The 21,572-nt window shown below is 45.3% G+C and overlaps 2 protein-coding genes across 2 annotated transcripts in view; one reads left to right on the top strand and one right to left on the bottom strand.

Moving 5' to 3' along the window:
- POLR2B (RNA polymerase II subunit B) overlaps positions 1 to 10,451 on the bottom strand; it is a 19,713-nt gene extending 9,262 nt beyond the window's left edge. Inside the window, exons 1-9 of the mRNA XM_086746530.1 lie at positions 10,306 to 10,451; positions 9,919 to 9,991; positions 8,038 to 8,188; positions 4,679 to 4,791; positions 4,193 to 4,412; positions 3,151 to 3,309; positions 1,967 to 2,131; positions 1,232 to 1,428; positions 334 to 453 (exon numbers count right to left, since the gene is read on the bottom strand). Of these exons, the coding sequence (XP_086602656.1) occupies positions 334 to 453; positions 1,232 to 1,428; positions 1,967 to 2,131; positions 3,151 to 3,309; positions 4,193 to 4,412; positions 4,679 to 4,791; positions 8,038 to 8,188; positions 9,919 to 9,991; positions 10,306 to 10,324 (1,217 nt within the window). The 5' untranslated portion in view covers positions 10,325 to 10,451. The remainder of the gene's footprint in view (positions 1 to 333; positions 454 to 1,231; positions 1,429 to 1,966; positions 2,132 to 3,150; positions 3,310 to 4,192; positions 4,413 to 4,678; positions 4,792 to 8,037; positions 8,189 to 9,918; positions 9,992 to 10,305) is intronic.
- On the top strand, positions 10,323 to 21,525 carry NOA1 (nitric oxide associated 1). Its single transcript, XM_010117417.2, has 7 exons — positions 10,323 to 11,550; positions 12,287 to 12,451; positions 13,331 to 13,527; positions 15,788 to 15,919; positions 18,941 to 19,057; positions 19,888 to 20,005; positions 20,578 to 21,525. The coding sequence occupies exons 1-7, from the start codon at positions 10,323 to 10,325 to the stop codon at positions 20,781 to 20,783; spliced, it is 2,163 nt and encodes a 720-aa protein (XP_010115719.2). The 3' UTR covers positions 20,784 to 21,525.
- The last annotated feature ends 47 nt before the right edge of the window (positions 21,526 to 21,572 follow it).

Here is a 21,572-nt window from a genome sequence, read left to right on the forward strand (position 1 = left end):
TCAGCCTACCCAACACTATTTGGAAAAAATGTCACTGGCCTCCTGAACAGAAGCAAGTAATTTTTAACTAGAGGAGAAAGGGAGAAAAAAAACACAAAACAAATTAACCTGTTTCTGAACACGCACAAAATATGCTTCAAAACAAGCTGATGCTAGCCACCTACTATTACAGGAAATCTACCCACTCCGTGACAAAGTCATAATGGGATCCAGGCTGTGTTGCCCAAACTGGATATCAGACACAACAGAATAGTCTGATTCATTTAGAAGCACAGAGTTGGCAATGCCTCTACCACTAATTATGTCTGAAGAAAATGTATATATTACAGTTACCCTCTGAACAGGAAAGCTAACAGTGGCCCAGCAAGATCCAGTCTTTTGTTGCCATAATGATCTCTGTCATCAAGCTCTCTTCTTCCCAGTGCTGCCAGCAACAATCTATGAACCATATACCTACGCAAACAAGATAACATAATAAGGTTATGTTTTAAACTGACAGCAGACACTCACAACAAAGATTACAGGCTTTCATAGATAAACATCAGTGAACTGTTTCCCAAAGGTTGTCCATTCCAGATCTTTAGGATACCGCTATCCTAAAACATAGCTCTTCAGCACATACATCCTTTGAGGCGCATGACCCACTGAAAGTTTAGATAACTACAGAGATAAGTTAATATTTACATCATGATGGCAATGCATGTTCTGGCTACATGTCTGTCCTGTACTCTAATATGGGCTATGCTTAAGCACGTGGAATCAGGTGTAAAATGGTAAGACTCCTGATGCTATGGTTCACCTGCATACCAATAAGCAGTGATCAAGAGAATGCGCTAATAAAGAGTGGGTTTACGTTACAAACAGCTTATCAGTAGTTATCTACACATTAGTTATCAACCTCTATATGTTGTCCATGCAACACGATGTCAGGAAAGAAGAAAAGAGTAATTTATCACTATCATTACATCTAACGTAAAATCCAGGATGTGTTGTAGGCTTGCTCTGTTTCAATTTAAAAAAAAAAAAAAAAAAAAAAAAAAGTTAGCAGCATTTGTGTTTTCTCAGCTAGGAAAATGTACCAGTACTCTAAAGCTTATCACCGAGTATCCAGAAGACTGAGGTTAAAAACAAACTGCCAGTCAGCGTGTTCTTCCAATCATAATACATATACGTGAATAAAATCTGCATTCAGTGTCCATTTGCAGATGTGTGACAGAAAATACTGACATACCCTAGAAAATAGGCCTTTTTGGTTTCACAGAAGTCACTGACACCAACATGTGGGAGCATTTCTTTCTGCAAGACTTCTTTAGCATACTTGATTCTCTTTTCTTTGGTGACACCTGGCTTTGCGCCTCTTGATCCAATGAAGTTTAGAGCAACATTTTGCTCCTGAATGACAAATGCTTCATCCAGAGAAGGTTTGACCTAAAGCACAAAATACACCAAAATACTGAAGCATCCAGTACCTGTTGGGGTTGAAGGAAACTATGCAGTAGTTTGCTGATGATTCTTTTCAGGATCTGCTAATTACTGATCCAGCTCTTTCTGGCTTTACTATAGTAGCTCTTTCAAGAGCAACAGAAAACAGTAATGGAGCATGCAAGAATCACACAAAAAATAGTTTAGACTTCAGAAAATAGTTGTCGTTCAAGTACATTCTAGGCCTGTTGTTCCTTCAGATATAAATCAGAATTTTACAATTAAAATCAATGGCAGCGAGATAAGATGCTACCTCTCCAAATACATATTAACTCTTTAAAGTTTCCATTGCACTTTGTTCACTTAAAATACTCATTGGAATAGGTTTAGGCAGAGAGCTTTTGACATTTCTAATACATAACCCAGAAAAATAATAAAGTAATAAATTACATTTGAAAAATGAACAATACTTTGAATGATGATTAGCCACACCTACACATCATCAAATGTCAAGCCAGGAAGTAACTTATTTAACATATATTACCATTTCCATCATTTCTGGATCTTCAAAATCATAAATGATGTGCTCTAAAATGTCCCTGTCAGACACAAAGCCTAGTGCACGAAAGACAATTATGATGGGGACCTCTTGTTTGATATATGGCAAAGTTGCTACAATGCGCTGACCAATTGCACTCTTCTTCGCACCCTGAAAAGATGGCGAAAAACATACATTAGTCTTAAATGATTTTGCTTTTAAACAAAAATATCTCTCTGGACTTGGATGATACTGTATCAGCGTATTTATTCAAGAACTACAGGAAACCATAACTTCTCAGCAGGCCAACTAAGGAGCTAATCTGAAACCTTACTCCAGCAGTGACTTTTTAATTTTAAAAACATTTCTAACTTTAGAAGTCTGCAAAAACTTGGAAGGTTTTCACTTATACAAATGAATTTAAATAACACCATTCATTCACTTGTATGCATCCTTTCTCTCCCTTTTTGTATTTGCAAAGAGCAATCCAATACACCTCCAGCTTGCTTTCTGTCATCGTAAGTCCAGCTTTTCTAATACACCATGTAAGACTCTCCATTCTCGCAATTATTCAAGTAGCTGCTCACCCCTCCCAGAAAGAAACAAACATCGTGGGATGCAGAGGGACAACCACTCGAGAATGCCACAGCCATCAAGGAGCAAAAGTGGTGTAAGGCTCCTGTTAAAGTTACTTTTGGAACACGTTTGGGAATTTCCAAATATCAGTGCAATGGTAAATGAGTACTGACATCTTCTGCTTTTGAAGTTACGAATAGCACTTACTTCCCCTCACAGGTGGCACAATTAGATGTTAAATATGAATTAATATGTGGCCTGCAAAACACATCTAAACCTTGACCATCAGTAAAGACAGGGTCCCTACTCCTACTGTTGTCCTTTGTCAAAAAAAAATAACAGGAAGTAATTCTAAAATAATTTTTTAGCCTGGCCCTACCCTACAACTTGCCATAAATCTGAGTCTTCCTCAAATTATTTGTCCCAGAGACAGGCATAATCTATGCCAAACAGAACACATTTTCATGTAATTTTACCGTCTTTATAACTTCGCATCAGAAAAAACTTCTCAAAATCACAAAGTAAATGACATGAAGAGACAAGACAGTAGCAAAACTCCTAAAACAATCTTTAATGTAAGCCCCAGGGCAGGGGTTATTACTGCTTAGGCATACCTGCCCACCTCTGGCCAGCATGCTAACCCATATAGTACTCGTTGGTCGAGAGGAATTTTCCAGACAAGATCTACACTCTCCTGTGTAGGCATATTTTGAATCCTTCTTTGCAAACACATATACTGTGTTTGTAGCCATTTTCTCTTGAGCAATCAGAACCTGTGTTAGAAACAAGAACACCAAGTAAATAACTGACAAAGGGGTGTGCTCAAAGTAACAAGCACAGCATGTTTCTACTATTATTTCAGATCTCTTAAAAACACTGCACAACATGAAGTCAATTTGCCAAACTCAGCTGGATTATACTCTACATTTAAAAAATACAGTATTAAGCAAAACATACAGCTAGTTAAGATAGAATAACCAAAACAAAAGACTCCAAGAACACTATTCTCTATGATGTTCTCACCACATCTGCTAGCTGTGGTGAGACATTTCTGTTAGCCTTAGGCACAACACAGATAACAAAAGCATTTCACTATCTGTTTCCAAGGCCAACACACTACACAGGCATTTAGATTTAAATGCCAGCTCCAACAGTAAAAGCCGGATTTATTTTTTTCTCCCCAAGAAAAATACAATTCTATTTTGTTTGCTGCATTTGCCCAGATGTCAGTTACAAAAAACTGGCAGTTTCATCAGTGAGGCAGAAGCATAGAGAAAGATGATTTGCTAAAGCTGAATCCACAGCAATGGAGTAAAGAACCTATTCTTATAATCAAATGCATCCATACAGCTGTTACAAACTGGAGGAGACTCCAAGTGAAGAAATATCTAATTTTATAGTGCATGTTGTCCTGCAATGTTGAAAATAGAAAGGAAAATATCTAAAGTACTTAGTGGCATTCAGTACAAAACAGTTTTTGAAGCTTAAGGTGGGAAACATGATACAGAGAAGAAGAAAAGGTGTCTTGAGAAAGTCCTAACAGATGACTGTGATACACTGGAATAAAAGTGCTTATGCTCCTGGCAAAACATATGGAAACAAGTAACAGAACTTTCAGTGTCTGTAAAAACGGCTGTGCAGGGTATAATCCCTTACCTTTTCTGATCCATTAATGATAAAATAACCACCAGGATCAAGCGGGCATTCATTCAGTTCACAAAGATCACGGTCAGTTAAGCCATTCAACAAACAATATGTTGAGCGTAACATAATAGGAATTTTTCCTATAAAAGTCTTCTGATGCTGTGTCTGTAACTGATCCTCCCCTTCTTTAATAACTGTTTTAGTTATATCCACATACAAAGGGGCTGAATACCTACAGAATAAAAACAGCATTGTGTTATCTGTCAGTTTTTACTCCAGGCTGTACAGAATGATAACAAACGCAGTTATCCAAGCATTCACTGGTCATATTCAGCATTACTAACACATCACTGTCTGGATTTAACAACTAGACATTGAAATTTAAATAGAGCAGTAATTATTACATGTTCAAGGCACTACTAAATTAAAAAAGACTATCAGTTAATAATGCAGGGCCAGTCTTTCCCTGTGTTTATCCACTACAGAGTTTGTTCTTACGTAAGGTTTCTCAGTCTGGCTTCATTGGGCATCATAGGTGAGGGTGCCCCATCTCTTTCCCAATGTGTAGGTTTGGAGAGATAGATTTGTTCAAACTTCAGCAGATACCGGGGCTGGAAAACAAAAAGATATTTACCTGCAATGGAAAAAAAAATCCATTTTGCTTGTTCAAAAGTGGCCCTAGAGCTTCATACCCAATGCTGCAGCATGTCCTCAGCTCAAAGTATGGAAACAATCCTGCTTCAGATGACTAGATCAAAAAAGCACTCAAGAACTTTCAATAATTTCTAAACACCTCATTAATTTTTAAAAAAAGAGGAAACTGAAGGGCCAAAACCATTGTCAAGAGAAGAATAAAGTACCCATATAGGTCTTCTTCCTGAAAAATAGCTAACAAATTCAAAATCTGCCAAGTCAGTGAATATATTGAAAAACAGAATATGCCTTACATATGCCTATTTAGATATTTATTGCTCATATAACTTTAGATAAAGCCGACAGTTTTCTGACACAAAAAGGTGAATCTGCTTCAACACATACAATGAAGATAGCTGACATATCAAAAGAGGTGCAAGTTTTTGTAAAGCTTTGCTCCTGTGCATAAAACATTACATTTAAATAGCTTCATTTTAGTTCCACAGAAATCCTTTCATGTGTTACAGTGAAACCATGGGCATGAAAGCACAGATATCTTTCACCAACAGAACAATTCTCATGATCTTCATTTTGCTCTGAGAGCCACTCACCCCTCAGAATCTTACTGCAATGAGATTTAGAGCATCCAGTTCACTTAAATCAAAAGCCTTGCATTTAAAATAAGGGGCAAAAGTCTTAAAACAACACTCTTATCTAAGTGCATTTGTGTATATGGTAGGAGGAGCTAGAACTTAAAGGAAAGCAAGCAGGTACATAACAGTAGCTTTATTACAGTGTTTCATATGTGTGGTGCACACGTGTGCAGAGGCAACTCAGGCTCTTGGCCTTGCATGCAAAAGGACCTAAAGGTGAGCTGCTCTACTCACAAAGTGTTCCTTGACAGACAAAAATCAAGGTGGGTAGGGAAACGTAAGCCAATCATCAGACCTGCATGTATACAAATTGAAAGGCTTGTTGCCTTACAACATTGTTTCAAGTTGCTACTTCCCACCATGTCCCTTTGCAGAACAGAAACTAACACAAACGAAGAACTACAGTGCTGCCACCCCAACTATCTGCCTAGAAGCCAGCTAATAATATCTATTACTAAAACAAAACTTGAATTTCATGCAGGCATTTTACCATATCTCAGCCACAAGGACTCTGTTGTAACACACCACCAAAATACTTGCTCTAGCAGAGCAAGCTCCAACGCAGAGAGAAAACAGTCAGCTTACAGTTTCTGTTGCAAGTGGTTTTAGCCTTTCCAAAATATATTTGCAAAGTCCTCCTATTCAGCCCTCTCTCTGGATTCACCATTAAAGGCAAAGGTGCAAGTTACTCATCCCATACATTGTCTTACACAGAGCCACAGAAACAACCCTTTTAAGATCTGTGCTAGGTAGTTTTGTTTCCTCTAGAGATTAAAAAGATTCTTGCATCAATTTATCAAAAAACACTGCTTTCAGACAAACTGAAGTGTCATTGCTGCTCTAGCCACAAGATACACTAATAACTAGCCTTCTGTATTCAAGATATTCTCTCTTACTTATTACTGACCAAAACTGCAACTGGAGAAGGATAACCGTTATCAATAACTGAAAACACAGCAAGCTGGATAACATCAGCTCCAAGAATGATTCTGTAGGATCAGTAAACAAATTAATAACTGCATTATCAGAAAAGACCTGAAAACAATCTGATTTTTAAAAGGCACAAAAACTTCCTACAGTAGTAGGTGGCAAAGCCTTTTTGGCAAACATTTTGTAGGTCAAAAAAATTCTCTCAATTCTTGCCTAAGGAAACACCTTTTTGCTGGATTTGCAGCAGCAGTCACGTTTAGTACCAAATTTCCCAAGTTCTCATCCAACCACTCTCAAGGACAACACATCTGCCATAATTCCCATCTCTGAGCATGATTGTTAAACCTTCTGGTGTGCTCTGAATTGCCCAAATCACCTTTATAATTTGAGGCTGAGAAGGGCAGGGAGAAACAAAAAGTCAAATTAGTCAAATATACTCGGTCTTCTTAAATTAATCCAGTATCTTCAACTGAGGCAAGAGGTTGCCTGCAAGTGACTCTAAGAGAAAAAAACAAGTTTCTTTTTTCTCATATCTAGACCTACTCCTAAAAACCTTAATTTTATAAATAAGAATAAGAGACTAACTTATCTGATTTGAGAAAGTACAATACAAGCTTTTGGGAAAAAAAAAAAAAAAAAGCCAGGCGCACATCACGCTTGCAATCTGAGCTGTAACCACGTACAGTGCCTATAGCAACTGCACAGCGAAAGAATTCGGCAACAACATACAGAGAATAACACAAGAAACATGAAGGAGAATTACAGAGAGATAAATGTTTATGAACTGTTTGTCTAAAAAAGAAACTAAAATAAATCTCAGTTATTCTCTTTACAGGATAATTGTTTGTCTGCAAAAAAAAAATGCAAAGAAACAGTCAACATGTGTAACAAATGCAATGCTCAGGTATCCTAAAGTTCCTTTAAACCTCTAGAGGGAAGCAGCAGGGTAGTAACTGATAGCAAGGCAACAGATCACCACTATTTGCACTTATGGAACAGGGATCACATCACATGAGGGACATGGTTGAAAGCATCATAGCCACTGCAGACGCCGCAGACTCACTGCAGAAGAGCCATCACACAACACAGACCTTAAACAATTTGTTCTCCTTTGGAACACGGTACCAACAAAAGATGAGGAGCAATGGCACACTTTGAAAACCTGGACCTAACTTCGAACGAAGAAAGCTAACACAGAATTTTCGAACCATAAACCTTTCCTGCCATGGTAAAGCTAATGAAAACCAAAATCCCATCAAAACATGGTTTGTTTTTGGCTACCTGGCTTGCTCTACTACATCCCTGTTAGTGCAGTTTCATGCAGTAACTGACAATATGAGCTGCAGCAGCCAGTTGTTCTTGGGTCATTTCTCAACTCAACAAACCATTTAACCAGCAGGAGAGGGAAGTCCGATCCCACGGATAACAAAGCTCTTGCATGCATTTCTCAGCCATATACCTCATAGAAACCACAGAGTTCATACCTCTGTCCTATTGACTGCGTGAGCAGTGTCATAACTTAGATGTATTTCCATCTCTTGAGATGGGGGTCAAATAAAACCCACATAACCCAGGGAAAAAAAAAAAAAATCATTCTGCATTGTAAAAACACATGACCTCTGCCAGGGGTCCTCCACTTACTGGCTCTTCCACTTCTCCTGTGGCATGCTGGGCTTCAGCTTGTAAATCAATTGGTGGAGCATCTTCAACAATTCTCTGCACAGACATCTGAATAAACTCATCAAAAGAATCCAACTGTTGCCTGACTAAACCCTTTTCATCAAAATAGGAGCTAAAAAAAAAAAAAACAAAAAGAAAAAAGAGTGTATTAATGAACAAAAGATCTTAATTCATGTACTTTATAAATCAATAAGCTTACGATGTATTTATTACAAAACTTTCAAAAGCCATGAAATAAAGTACAGGATCAAACACATTCACTTTTCCCAAGGCATGAATTTCGAACATAAGTGTTCAAAAATGCTAAACAATTCTCTCTCAGTGTTTGAAGACACAGACACTACAAAGTGACAGACTTGCTGCCGTCTTTTGGCTAAGCCATGACTCTATGCACAGTCTACCTAAAATCAGAAAGGAAACATGATTACTTAAGCCTCGGTAAAAGTGGTGTCAGCTAAAGTTTTCAACAATGTTTGTAAGTTACTTTTTTTCCAAGCTGCAGCAAACTGAGTGCATGCCCCTAAGTCAAGACAACAGCTCTCAGAACTTTTCTTAGCTTGCATCCCCTCTGTTCCAACTACACAGAGATTCCCAGCTTCACTCCTCCTCCAGATTTCCCATCGCCTCTGTGTCACCTAGGTTCAAGCTAGCACAACCTAAAGCCTAAACGCGAAGCCCGACATCCTAACTTTTTATGGAATGGCTTAAACATGGCTGCTGCACGAGCTCCTGCCAGCAAGCTCCTCTGCTTCACATTCTTGAAGCCAGACAGGGAATCCACACTACCTCAGCTTGTGCCCCACCACTGCCAAGATCTCCAGGGAAAACTGGTTCCCTACCAGTAACTTCAGGCTTTCCCAAGAAGGGGAACACATCCTTGGCTATCACGCTGCTGTCATGGTGAATTGTGCCAGCATAGTCTGCTAATGCACAAAGGGAAGGAGGAAAGGAAAGGGCAATGTATATCACTGAATGGATGAGGTTAGAAGTGACCTCTGGACATCACCCTGTCCTATCATCCCACTCAAGCAAGGTCACCGAGAGCTGACTGCCCAAGACCACATCCAGATCGCTTTCGAACAACACCAAGGACAAAGACAGAGACTCCATGACCTCTCCGGGCAACCCGTGCCACTGCTCGGTCACCCTCACAGTAAAATAAAATAGTGTTGTGTCATATGCAGCAAGGTGCAGCTTTGGCTGAAAGACTTGCCTCAGTTACCTTCTACCTGACTGAAAGGTAGCACTCTTCACCAGGCTGCAAAAGAAAGGATCTCCTTCTGCCTCCAAAGTTTCTCATCTCTGCTCTCCATTCAGACTGCCTCTGGGACCACCTCAATAGATCTACCCTTCTGTTGGCAACTGCTTCTCTAAGACACCAGTAATACACGTTTATGAATGATGCAATTAGCAAGAGAAACATTTTTTACTCAGTTCCACACAGCATCACACTCCTTAACAGTCACAAGAAGCTGCAGGTGCTGGATGTTCATGTCTTGCTAGAAAAACACTAACATGGTGAAACAGTCAAGTACCGATTTCCTAATGCCAGCATCAGTTGTAAGTGGTGGGCAAAATCACGTGCTTGATATGGAATTAAAATAATTTCTTGCTTCTTTTAAAACAGTGTACCGCACTGGGGGTCAGTAGGGCTTCTTAACCCCTAATGACAACCCTGCTGCTTCTGCTTAAAGCCCTTCTCCTCTGAACATGCTAAAACACACACTTTAGCATAACCAAGCCTGCAGTTTCCATGACACGCTGCTAGTGAACTGCACATCACCTGCAAGACCAAAAGCACACACGCTGAAGCATTAAGAAAAGTGAGTTTTAGCAAGTCACCTAATAACGATCCAGCAGGCCTCCTGCCACAAGTCGGGGGTGATTTCATCATCGTCTTCATCATATTGCATATCTGCCGGGGAAGGACAGCGTTTAAACCAGGCTCAAATCACCCCCACACTTCTCCTCCCCTGCTTGGGGGCGGGGGGGGAGCGACACACGGCGAGCTGAGGGACTCCCCCCGCACCCTCGCACCACCCCTGGCCGCCCAAGGGCCGCAGGACCCCGCGGGAGACCCCCCGCCCGCGCCCGAAGCACCCCCCTATGCCCAGCTCGGCCGCCTCCCGCGGGTCCTGCGCGGGCCCAGCGGCTCTCCTGCCCCCCCTCACCCGGCTGAACCGAGGCAAAGGCCTGGCAGGGAGCGGCCTGCAGCCGCGGCGCCCTCACCTTCGTCCGCGTCGTACATGGTGGCGGCGGGAAGGGCCGCGGGCGGCGGCGGCGACCGAGAGCGGGGTGAGGACGGCGGCGGCGGCGGCTATCAGGCCTCAGCGCCCGGATGCGCGGCAGCGGCGGCGAGAAGGCGGCGCAGCGGCGCCTGCGCACTCTGCTCACGTCACGGGCGAAACGGGGCCGGGGGGAGGCTGCGCGCACCGCCTCCTAGCGGGCAGGGCGGGGGGTGCGCATGCGCGGCTGCTAAGCCCCGCCCCTCTTCTTCCCGCTCCGGGGGCGCCGGCGCTGCTATGCAGTGCTTGGCCCCGGCGCTTCTGGCCCGCCTGGCCCGCGGCCGGCCCTGGGCCCAGGCACTGCGGCGCGGGGCGGCGGCGGCAGCCGGCGGCGAGGAGGAGGAGCAGTTCGTCTTCCCCGAGTACGAGCCGGAGCCGAGTGAGGCGGCGGCGGCCGCAGCAGCGGCGCCCTGCCAGAAGCGGGAGCCGGGCGGGCGGCGGCGGGTGCGGGCCTGGGCCCCGGCCCCGGCGCCAGTGGGGCAGCCCGACCCCTCGGTACCGCCCAGCGGCGTGGGCTGCTCGGGCTGCGGGGCCGAACTGCACTGCCGCGACAGCGCGGAGCCGGGTTTCGTGCCGGCGGAGAAGTACCGGAGCCTGACGGAGGGCCCGGCCGGTGCGGCGGGGCTGCGGGGCGCCGTGTGCCAGCGGTGCTGGATGCTGGCTCACCACGGCCGGGCCCTGCGGCTGCGGCTGCCGCCCGAGCAGCACCGCGAGGTGGTGAGCGCCGCCCTGCGCCGCCCTCCGCGCCACGGCCGCGGCCCGCTCCTCCTCTACATCCTCGACGTCCTGGAGCTGCCCGACCCGGTGCTGCCTCAGCTGCCGGCGCTGCTGGGCCCCGACGTCCCCCCCGCCGGGCTGTTGGTGGTGGGCAATAAGGTGGACCTGCTGCCCGCCGACTCCCCCGGGCACCTAGGGCGGCTGCGGCAGCGGGTGGTGATGGCGTGCACGCAGGCCGGCCTGCACAGAGCCTTGCTGGTGGATGTCCGCCTGGTCAGCGCCAAGACGGGCTTTGGCCTGGAGGGGCTGGTCAGCCGGCTGCAGCGCTCCTGGAAGTGTGCTGGTGACGTCTACCTGCTAGGCGCCACCAACTCCGGCAAGTCGACGCTCTTCAACACCCTGCTGCGCTCCGACTACTGCAAGTCTCGTGCCCCTGATATCGTCGACAGGGCCACCGTCTCGCCCTGGCCAGGTCAGGGACGCCGCTTTTCCCATCATAGCAGAGGTCACACGTGGTGGCACCAGGCACTCAGAAGCCAGCTAGCCCCAGGCTTCCTGCAAGGCTGCTCTTGGCCGCCACTGGGGAAGGGGGACCTATTGCTGAACGGGTGCCCACCACTCCGATGCATCGCAGTTGTGAGCAGTGAGCTCCAGTGCAGGGCTGTGCTTTGAATTGTCACCTTCTTCAGAGTGGGAGGCATGGGCAGAGGGTGCTACGTGTCTTGCAGCAGTAAGGAGGCTGGTAAACCAGAGCGCACTCACGTGCTCCCCTGCCAGTGGGGATGATACACAGCCTGCATGCCTTGCTGTCTCCCTGTCAATGAGGGATGCCCTCCAGTCTACAGAGAGACCTGGAGGTGGACTGGTGAGCACCTGTAAAACAATTGTAAGCCAAACCAAGCTGCTTGGAGATGGGACTTGCCTGGCATCTATTAAGTCAGTCTTGGCACCACTTGGCTTTGAGACCCATTTCGTGAAACAATAGGTGAGAGCAGATCTGAGGTGGATGGATGCCTCGTTTCTGCTGCCCTAGCTGGGGAGGCTAGAACTTTATAGGAGGAGCTGTAGTTCCACCTCCAACTTTGTGTTACTGGGTTTCACCCAGAAGTTGGAGAAGCAATGTTTTTTTTTCTTATTCCTAGGAGTTTAAATGTGCCAGGCAGTCAGAGGCCCAAACATGCCTTTTTTTTTTTTTTTTTTTTTTCTAGGAACAACACTGAACCTGTTGAAATTTCCAATTATTAATCCTACATGTGAGAGGATATTCAGAAGGCAGGAGAGACTGAAAGAGGAGGCAACAAAAACAGAAGATCAGCTAAGTAGTGAAGAAAAAAAGTACCTTAATCACCTTAAAAAGCAAGGTTACTTAGTGGGTGAGTATTTCCTGAGTAAACGTGTTGCCCCTCTGCCCCATGAAAATACAGCATTACACAAAGGACTGTTAATTCCTTAATATGCTGTAGAATCCAACTGGTTTTGGCAAGTAATTTCTTCCTGCTCTGAAAGAACCCATTTCCATTTAATTGTGGGAAGAAAATGCTATCTATAGTAGCAATAAAAGATTTCCAAACTTGCATTAAAGTTACTTTGACCAGTTTTTGTTCCTTGAGTAATGGGTGCAAGACCTCTAGCTCCTCTGTAAGTACTATCTTTAGTATTTCTTTTGAGTACTTATTTTTCAGCTCTTGTAGTAGCATTGCAGAGGTTTACTCTGTGCATTGCAGCTCTCATCAGCTGAGCATTTGCTAACATAGTTCAGATAGCTTAGTAGTTTATAGTGATACTGCATTATAGGCCATCCCTCATTCCCAAAGGAAAAAAAGAAACAAGTTTCATCTTTTAGTAGTTAACATTCTGGCTGCAGGCCACAGGAGTTGTGCATCATTTTAGTATGTATCCAAAAGAGAGGGTTGCCAGAAGATAGCTCTGGTTTTCAAATAATTCTGTATTTGATGGTCTAAGGCACTGAAAAAAGAAGGCAGCCTGCTTTACTGTAAAATGGAAATAAGGGGATATCTGTGATCTGGTCCCTGCCAAGGTTTTGGGACTTGAGGAGTGCTAAGCAAGAATTACAGAAGGAATTTCTTGTCATCTTGGCTTTTGAACATGCAAATTTCTAGCCACATACTGTTTTTAGCACCTTTATTATTACCGACGTGCATCTCTCTTAAGCAAGGGAAGGGACAGATTTCCAATTGAAGGAAACGCAAGTTAATAAGTTAATTACCAGGAAATGTTTCATTTTAATCCAGGAAGAGTTGGAAGAACATTTCAACAGCAGAAGCCTAGCCCTATGTTTGAATTTGACCCTGACATGCTCTCGTACAGCATAGATGAAGATCCGAGACATTCCTCTGGGAAGCAGGAGGAAAGGGAGGAGTTCACATACAATGAAGTGAAGGATGCTCGCTGGTGTTTTGACACTCCAGGGATTGTAAAGGAAAACTGTGTAGGTACTCTGGTGCTCTGTTTCGGGAGGTCGGGGTTTGGGAGGACTGTTCTGCCTTAGCTGTGCATGTGGGAGAGTGTTTCTGCTGCAGTCCAGGGGTTAGGATTCTTTTGGTTTGGGCAATTGTGTTAAAATATGGTTTGTATTTACTTGGGAAGGGTTCATTGTGTTAATGCTGTTGCATTTCTGAATAGTGCATACTGTGATCTTTGCAAAGGAACTATGCGACTGCGTCAGCGAACTTTCTTAATATCTGAATGAAGGAAAGTAAGCAATAGTGCTATAAGCAAGTTTATACCAGCATCACCCAAAGAAGTTTGCACTTTTTTAGCCCTGCCAGCCTACTGAAAAAGGTGGAGCTTAGGAGGACAACCAGTGCTGTGTGACTGAACCAAATCTTTGGGAAAGCGTTTTTGGAAAGTGGACACATGTCCAAAAAGTTGTGTTTTGATTTTTGATCACTTTGATATCTCTGCGGAGCTGCAGGTCATCTTTTTGGGAAGATTAAAAAGTGCAAGGCGATAGGAAAGTTCTGAAGAGAAGGAAGTGCAAGAACTGTGCTGAGACTGCACGGCTCAAGTGCAGATGCTGCTTTCGTGAAGACTAGAATAAACTACTGGGTTTCTAGTATATGTGTTTGCCAGATCATAACCCACTGTGTGGGTTACTTTAGCAGCATAAAGACAGTCATCAGCTTAGAGGCCTGGTTTGGTAACTGGAGATTGGATATGTTCTTCCCCTCTTCTGGAGTTGAATAAGTGTGGAAAACAAGTGGGCTTTTCTACATCCAGAAATATTTGCTGCTGTTTCTGATTTTGATTATCTTTGCTGTGCCTTTAGAGAACTACATGCCAACTTTCAGATCAAATTTTGTTTCTGTGGTCAGTGTTTGATCTGACTGGAGGACAAGCAGATGGTCTATGTGGCAGATTTTGACAGGGGAGATGTCTAGTTACGAGCAGGTTTGGGTTTTGTTTTTTATTTTGGAAGAAGAGGGAAGAGTGGCTGTTAGCATATGATGGAATTAACATTTTTGTCCTTCTCCTTGGAAGTTTGTTTTTTAGCTGCTTCCTCATGACTCCTTCCAAAGCCAAATTTCTGGAAAGCATAGAAAAGGATTACTGATGACTCAAATTTTGGTTTAAGCATTGCCAAACACATCAGACGACAACCTGCAGATAGCAGGGCAAAGCCTCCTGGTCTTTTAGAATCAGTGTTGAAGGCGGCCCTGGCTTTCAAGCTAAAGGTTGTCTGCTTGTGAACATAGGAAGAGCATTCAGGATTCTGTCTGCCCCGCAGCCCTTGTTAGTTTGGTCTTTTAGTGCTGAATTGAGGTTGATCCTCATGGCCACACTGGTACAAACTTGTATTTGCGTGACTGTGGTATGCATGGGGGACACAGCTGGAAGCATTGCCGCTGTCAGTTCCTTGTGTTAGGAAAGAGACACCATCAACCTGGACATGAGTTGTTTCCTTCAAGGCACTACTTCCTGCATGTAATTTCATACCTGGGTTTGAACAGTGCTTTTGTAGAAAGCGATCAGACCACTGTGGCTGCAGCACTGCTGGTTAAGTTGCTGGCTTCTCAGGAGACTCTGGGATGGATCATTGTGCTGGAACGAGTTAGCATCTAAACAGATGAGCCAGTTAAGCCAGGAGATGGAAGGGAAGAGAGAGGAGAGGAATAAAAGCAGCAGAAGCATTTGGGGGTTCTCACAGGTGGGAGAGCTTGTTTCATTGTGCCCAGGCTAGGGATCTGCACTGTGGGGCAGGCTGGTCACCCTGCAGTTTTAGTTGTTTCACAGTCTTATCCAGCAGTTTTTTCTCAGTGAGATATTTCAGACTAGTTTTGCTGCTAGTATTGATTCAGCACTTTGTGTTGCTACGTGAGTGGAGTAACTCAAATGTCATAGCCAAAGGTAGTTTCTGGTTCTGCACATGGCTGCACTTATGCTAACGCACAGTAAATCTTGCGTGAGCTTCTTCCAGCCAGACCCAATATTCCTGAATCTGTGGTCCAGCAGGCTGCTGGCAGCTGTTTTATTTTGCTATGGACCCTGCAGTGCCGTGGAGATTGGTGACATCCCTGCCTCCTCCTGTTTCTCACTTACTCTGTGGACCAGGATTGTACTGTTCTGTTAGGTGTTCTTCACACTGCTCTACTTGATCTTTTTCCTCTAGCAATATAATACCAGTATTAATTTCATTGTCCTCATTGAAACAGCTGGAATGAGTTATGGCAGTGCAATTTATTTTGCAGGTTTTAAATCTCCTGACAGAGAAAGAAGTAAAGCTGGTTTTGCCAACACATGCCATTGTTCCACGGACCTTCATTCTCAAGCCAGGAATGGTCTTGTTTTTAGCAGCCTTGGGACGTGTAGACTATTTACAGGTAAGGGATGAAAGGGTTTTGTGAGCAGCTGCTTTATCTCTTGTTACAGTACCAGACGATGAAAGACTTCCTGCGTAGTGTGTGAGTGATCTCAGTGCTGGCCCGTGTAGGGCCACTGTGGGAAATCACAAGCTGCACACAGCTGTGAGAATGCGACCTTGGAGAGGGGAGCTAGGAGGGCTGTTATCTCGGAGAGGGGAGCGAGGAGGGCTGTTATCGAGCAGTGTGTTGCTGCTATCCGGGAGCCGCTGTTAGCCAGCAGGACACGCACTTGGCAGGCCTTGCTGCGTGCGCTGGCCACGCGTGCACCAACACCTGGTCAGTGCTCTGCCACTGAATCTGCTGAGGGGATAAACAGAGGCGGCTCGGAGTGGAGGAGAGAGAAAGGACCCAGAGCACTCTACGAACAACAGGGGACGCCCTGAAGGTGCTGCGCCTACCTCCCTTCTCTGCTCTGACCCCGCTGATCACCACTGTCCTGCTCAGCGGTGTCTCCAGCGTAGTCAGATGGGTAAGACTCTCACAAAAAATACGCTGGTAACGGCTGATGCTAGGAACTGTAACTGCTTATGCTGGTAACTGCTTATGCAAGGCTATAGTGGAGCCATAAATACTGTTGCGTTTTTAAAATATCATATGCTGGGTGAACTTTGTGCATAGGAATCCTATGAATCGGTAGCTTTCCCAGACCCTTTCTTTGCTGCCTTTGAGATGATGAATCTGTTAATAAAGCACTGTGTAAAGTCAAAATGCCTTGGGATGGGGAGTTGCAGTTGAAAGGTTTGATACTTGTTACCAGTGTACAATATTTTATATTGTATAATGGTAACTGCTTTTGAATGCTGACAGATGCTTTCAGCTTGATGTGTTTCCCATAACATACAAAGGCGCAAGGCAGCGAGAGAGGGAATCATAGAATGGTTAGGGTTGGAAGGGACCTTCAAAGGTCATCTAGTCCAACCCCCCTGCAAGGAGCAGGGACATCCCCAACCAGATCAGGTTGCTCAGAGCCCCGTCCAGCCTGGCCTTGAACGTTTCCAGGGATGGGGCATCCACCACCTCTCTGGGCAACCTGTTCCAGTGTTCTACAACCCTCATCGTAAAAAATTTTTTCCTAATATCTAATCTGAATCTACCTCCCTCTATTTTAAAACCATTACCCCTTGTCCTATCACAACAGGCCCTACTGAAGAGTCTCTTGCCATCTTTCCTGTAGGCCCCCTTGAGGTACTGGAAGACCACTATAAGATCTCCCCGGAGCCTCCTCTTCTCCAGGCTGAACAGCCCCAACTCTCCCAGCCTGTCCTCATAGGAGAGGTGCTCTAGCCCTCTGATCATCTTTGTGGCTTTTCCTCATTTCTGTCTTTCGTGAAAGCTGTCTGCCAAGAGAGAAAAGCATGGGCATTTTTCTTTCCTGACAGAGACCTCTCTGAAGAATTTGCCCAAAGAAGCAATCAAATGTACCTGTATTTTAGTTTCTGTAAAAATATTTTTGAAAGGCGCTCTGTGTGTGTCCCTCTACCAATTTCTTCCATTCATTAGAAATCTCAGGCCATACACCTTTACGAAGTTGCGTGGAACTGACCTCCCATTGTGTTTCCTTTGGAAGGGGTGGTTTTCTCCAGATACAGGTCTGGCAGCTATGGTAGTGCCTTTCCCAGTAGTTTCCCCCATTTTGGGAAGGGCATGTGTGTATGGCAGTTCCTTTGTTTCAGTCAGCTTTCCAAGATCACCATAGAAATGTTGAATTGGTACTTTGCTGAGGATGCTTTTGACTAGCTGGAAGAAAACCAGATAGGTGAAGGGAACAGGATTCTGTAAGTAATAGTGTACTAGTGTGGCAGGAGAGCTCCATCATAGTTAAGGTGAGAATCCAGAGCCCCAGCCCAAAAAAGAGCTTTGCAATACAGAGTAGTAATGTCTCACTTAGGGGAGAAAAATGCTGTCTGTGAGGAGAGCAACCCAGCAGAAAAAAAACCTTGTCTTTATCCATGCTGTCTTGGGCAAAGCTCTCAGAAGAGTACAAGGCATGTTGGTTGGGTGCTATCAGGGACTTGAGAAAGTGCCTGAATTTGCGCCCCTGACAAAGTAGGACAGCGATACAGGTGGTGACATCTTGCTGGCAGTAAATACCCTCTGCAGAAACGCTGCAAGATCAGGCCAGCATGTGAGCGTGGATGAGGCCTCTCACATGATGAAGAGGATAGAGTGGGCAGTCTGGCCACAGGGCTGCCCGAGGGATTGTTTTGTCCTGCGGGATGATTTTTGTTCTTGGGAGTTGTGGAGAATGCGACTGGTGTTGGCAGCCTGGGGAACCTCAGGTCAGCGTAAAGTGTCACACCACCTCCTGATCAGAGAGGATCAGGCTTAGAAATATGCCTGCAGCAGGGCTGGCAGTTAGGCTTCGTGCTGTAAGCCTGTTCTCCATGTAATGGTGTTCCTAGCAAGCTCAACTGTGCACATTTAGGGCCCCAGAGATTCTCAGTATCTTTCTCGGCCCATTGCTGTATCAGTGTTGTGTATCTACATCCTCCAGAGACCCTGAAGGAAAACAGTTGTGCTCAGACCATGATGGAGGAGCTCCTGCCCCAGCTTAGATCTGTGAGGAACTTGGAGGAATTATTGCGCTTGGGTTTCCTTATTTCAGACTGCCAGCAGTGTTTGTAGAGGTCTTTCCCCTCCGTAACCTTGTTTGCTTTTACTGCAGAAGTTACGAGAGTGCCCGCTGAAATTACTCCCCATTCAGTCTTTGCATAGCTTGAGAGCAGCTTGGATCCAAGTATGGTTCAGTGAGAGATGCATGTTAGAAATGTAAAGTGACAGGAGAAGCAGCGCCAGACCCTGTTTATATAAACCCTGGCTCCTCTGCAGTGACGGAGGCAAGGACCTCTCCTTGAACAAGGAGGGGACATCAATCAAACAGATTTTCAGCATGCAGGAAAGAAATAGAGCAGGAGAGAGCAATTCAGGGCTGCTTTTCTGTTATCGTAAGTAGCATCCTCCTCTTGTTATTTATTTCAGGGAGAAAAGCCTGCCTGGTTTACTGTCGTGGCGTCTAACCTGTTGCCAGTTCACGTTTCTACCCTGAGTAATGCAGATGCCATCTACGAGCAGCATGCTGGCCAGGAGTTACTAAAGGTAAGAGGAGGTGCTGTCGTGGGCTTGTGATTGCAAATAGCCAGGCCATCCTGCCTGCTGAAGTGCCCTGGCTGGGGCACAATTGACAAGGAAAACCAGCACATGTCAGGAGTTTGGGACTTCTGCAGTAGGACAATGGAGATCTGTGACGTGGAACAGTCTTGCACAGACTCCATGGCTGCAGCTGTGATAGGAGAGAGCACCTGAGATGACGCATTTCAGGAAAGCTTCTCTTTCTAGCGTTCAGGCTGATAAGACAATCTGCAGTGCTCTGCTCGGTGATGCTTGACTTTTCTGAAAAGTGTGGGCAGCAATGGGGATATTTTCCAGGGCAAACTTCAGACTGGGGTTTCAGAACAGATTGCGGTTGAAAAACGTACATTTCTTATACTTTCCCCACTGGATCCTCTGCACATCCCTGCGTATTTTGGTCTGACTTTTTCCTTGATATTGCCACGTACTATGTAGCACTTGCAGATTGATGGGGGACAGGGTGAGCTGTCCTTGTCCTGGCAGCTCCGTTCCGGCACACGTCAAGAACTAGTGCTGTCACTCACATCAAGGCTGCTGGCTTGAGCCAACAGCTGGGTCCTGTAGTGGGAACTCCATCTTTGTTCACCTCTGAGCTCCCACTGGGTTGCTCTGGATGTGGTCCTGCTTCTGCTCTTGGCAAACCTGAAATAACTTCTGTAGGGTGTTCAAGCCAGCTCTTACTTGGCTAACAACGATCTAATATCTTTATTCCCACTTGTGCCTTCTTTGCTAGTTTAAGGTACAAGTGCTGAAGCATCTCTTGACTGTTAAATCTTTTCTCCATGTTTTGATCTTAGGTTCCTATGGGTGGGGAAGAGCGAATGAAAGAGTTCCCCCGGCTTGTCCCACAGGACATTACACTGAGAGGAATTGGTACCACTGAGGCAGTCGCCGATATCAAGCTTTCCTCTGCAGGTAATTTAATATTTCTTCATTAGTTTACTTTGCAGGGTCTGCATCCTAGAAATATTGATGGGAAGAAGCCTCTGAAGGGATAAAGCCGTGTATATAACTGTCACCAACACAAAATCAGGGCAGCCATGACTTTGTCCAGCTGAGGCTTGGCAACCTCCAAGAATGGAGGTTGACAACCATACTTGGACCGCATGACCTCATTGTAATGCTTTATGCTCTGGCTGCCATACAAGTTCCACAGCATTAGGAATTGCTGTGACACTGTCCAGTGTCCAGGTGAGAGGAGAAGGGCCATGGATTGGAAAGCTTTATTATTGTATTTTTGGTAGTTCACATCATCGCTCTGAAGTTTACCAGGAAAGAGCTGTGTCTGGGGAGAGCAACATGTGGATTTAGGTGCTGCCTTCTATTGGGAAAGGGGTGATCTTCTCTTGAGCTTAGTTTCTCAAATAAATCACACCTGGGTAGCTCAGGTTCTTAGCCAGCACAGGAGGCAGTGAGTTTGTGTCAGAATGCTCGTCCTCATACTAGTGGCTCATCTTGCTGACTGTCTTATTTTTTTGTCTGTGCAGGTTGGGTGGCAGTGACAGCTCACGCGGAAAAGGAATTGCTGCTACGAGCCTATACTCCCAAGGGCACCGCGTTGGTGGTGCGGGAGCCTCCCCTTTTGCCGTACATCAGTACCATCAGAGGGTCCCGGATCGCAGGCACTGCTGCCTACAGGACCAAAAAGCCTCCTTCCGTGGTGGAAAACCTGAAAACCACGGTGAGGAGATAGCACTTCTCATCATCTGAGCAAAAGGCAGAAGACAGAACAGCCTATGGAGAACCTTGTTGCTTATTGATATTCAGGAGAACTTGAACTCCTTTTTAAAAGAAGACAGGCACATTTCTGAAAGCAGGCCTGGGGGGAAGTGAAGCACCTGATTCAGTACTGCATAGGCCCTGATCCAGCTGCTGAACTGCAGGCGTTATGAACAAGCTGAGTGGCTGGTACCTTGCTGTGGGAGGTGAAACAGCTTCCCCCTGGGACCTGCCAGTGTCTGTGAGCAAATCCCTTTACATGTTCCCTCTTGAAATACAGGATGGAAACTGTCCTGCCTGCCCTGGGCTGGCTTTGTTGCTCATGTAGTAGGTCTTCTCTTGCAGACGTGCTCCCGCAGGTCAGAAACCATCACCTTGATCTGGGAGGCTTTATGGTGTTCCCAGAGTTGGAGGAGGTGGAGGGGGTGGGGAGGAGCGGGGAATGCTCCAGTGTGGGTATGACCCTCCTAGTGGCTGATAGTAATTCAACAGCATTGACCAAAAATCAGGTCCTTCCAGTCCTTCAACGTCTGGGGCAGAGGAGGGAGTGCAGCACCCTGCTTTTGGACACAGGAAGGGTGAATTAATGAAACATAGGTGTGCTGATATGCCTGAAGAGGAAACTTTTGCAACTTGCTGCTTTGATTTGGTTTCTGTAGCTTGTGTAAAGGTTTCTGAAACTGAGGGTGTAGAATAAAACTTTTCAAAGACGCTTACTCCTTTGTATCTTTTTCACACACTCTTGTGTGGGCATAAGCATCCT

The sequence above is a fragment of the Chlamydotis macqueenii genome, chromosome 4 (assembly GCF_036417535.1).
Source record: "Chlamydotis macqueenii isolate bChlMac1 chromosome 4, bChlMac1.mat, whole genome shotgun sequence".
In the NCBI taxonomy this organism is placed as follows: Eukaryota; Metazoa; Chordata; class Aves; order Otidiformes; family Otididae; genus Chlamydotis; species Chlamydotis macqueenii.

Bases quoted from the DNA above. Each gene is read 5' to 3' on its own strand.
- NOA1 (XM_010117417.2), top strand. From the start codon at position 10,323: ATGGTGGCGGCGGGAAGGGCCGCGGGCGGCGGCGGCGACCGAGAGCGG. The intron at 11,551-12,286 runs GTCAGGGACGCC...TTTTTTTTCTAG, and splicing joins CACCGTCTCGCCCTGGCCAG to GAACAACACTGAACCTGTTG. The intron at 19,058-19,887 runs GTAAGAGGAGGT...TTTTGATCTTAG, and splicing joins CTGGCCAGGAGTTACTAAAG to GTTCCTATGGGTGGGGAAGA.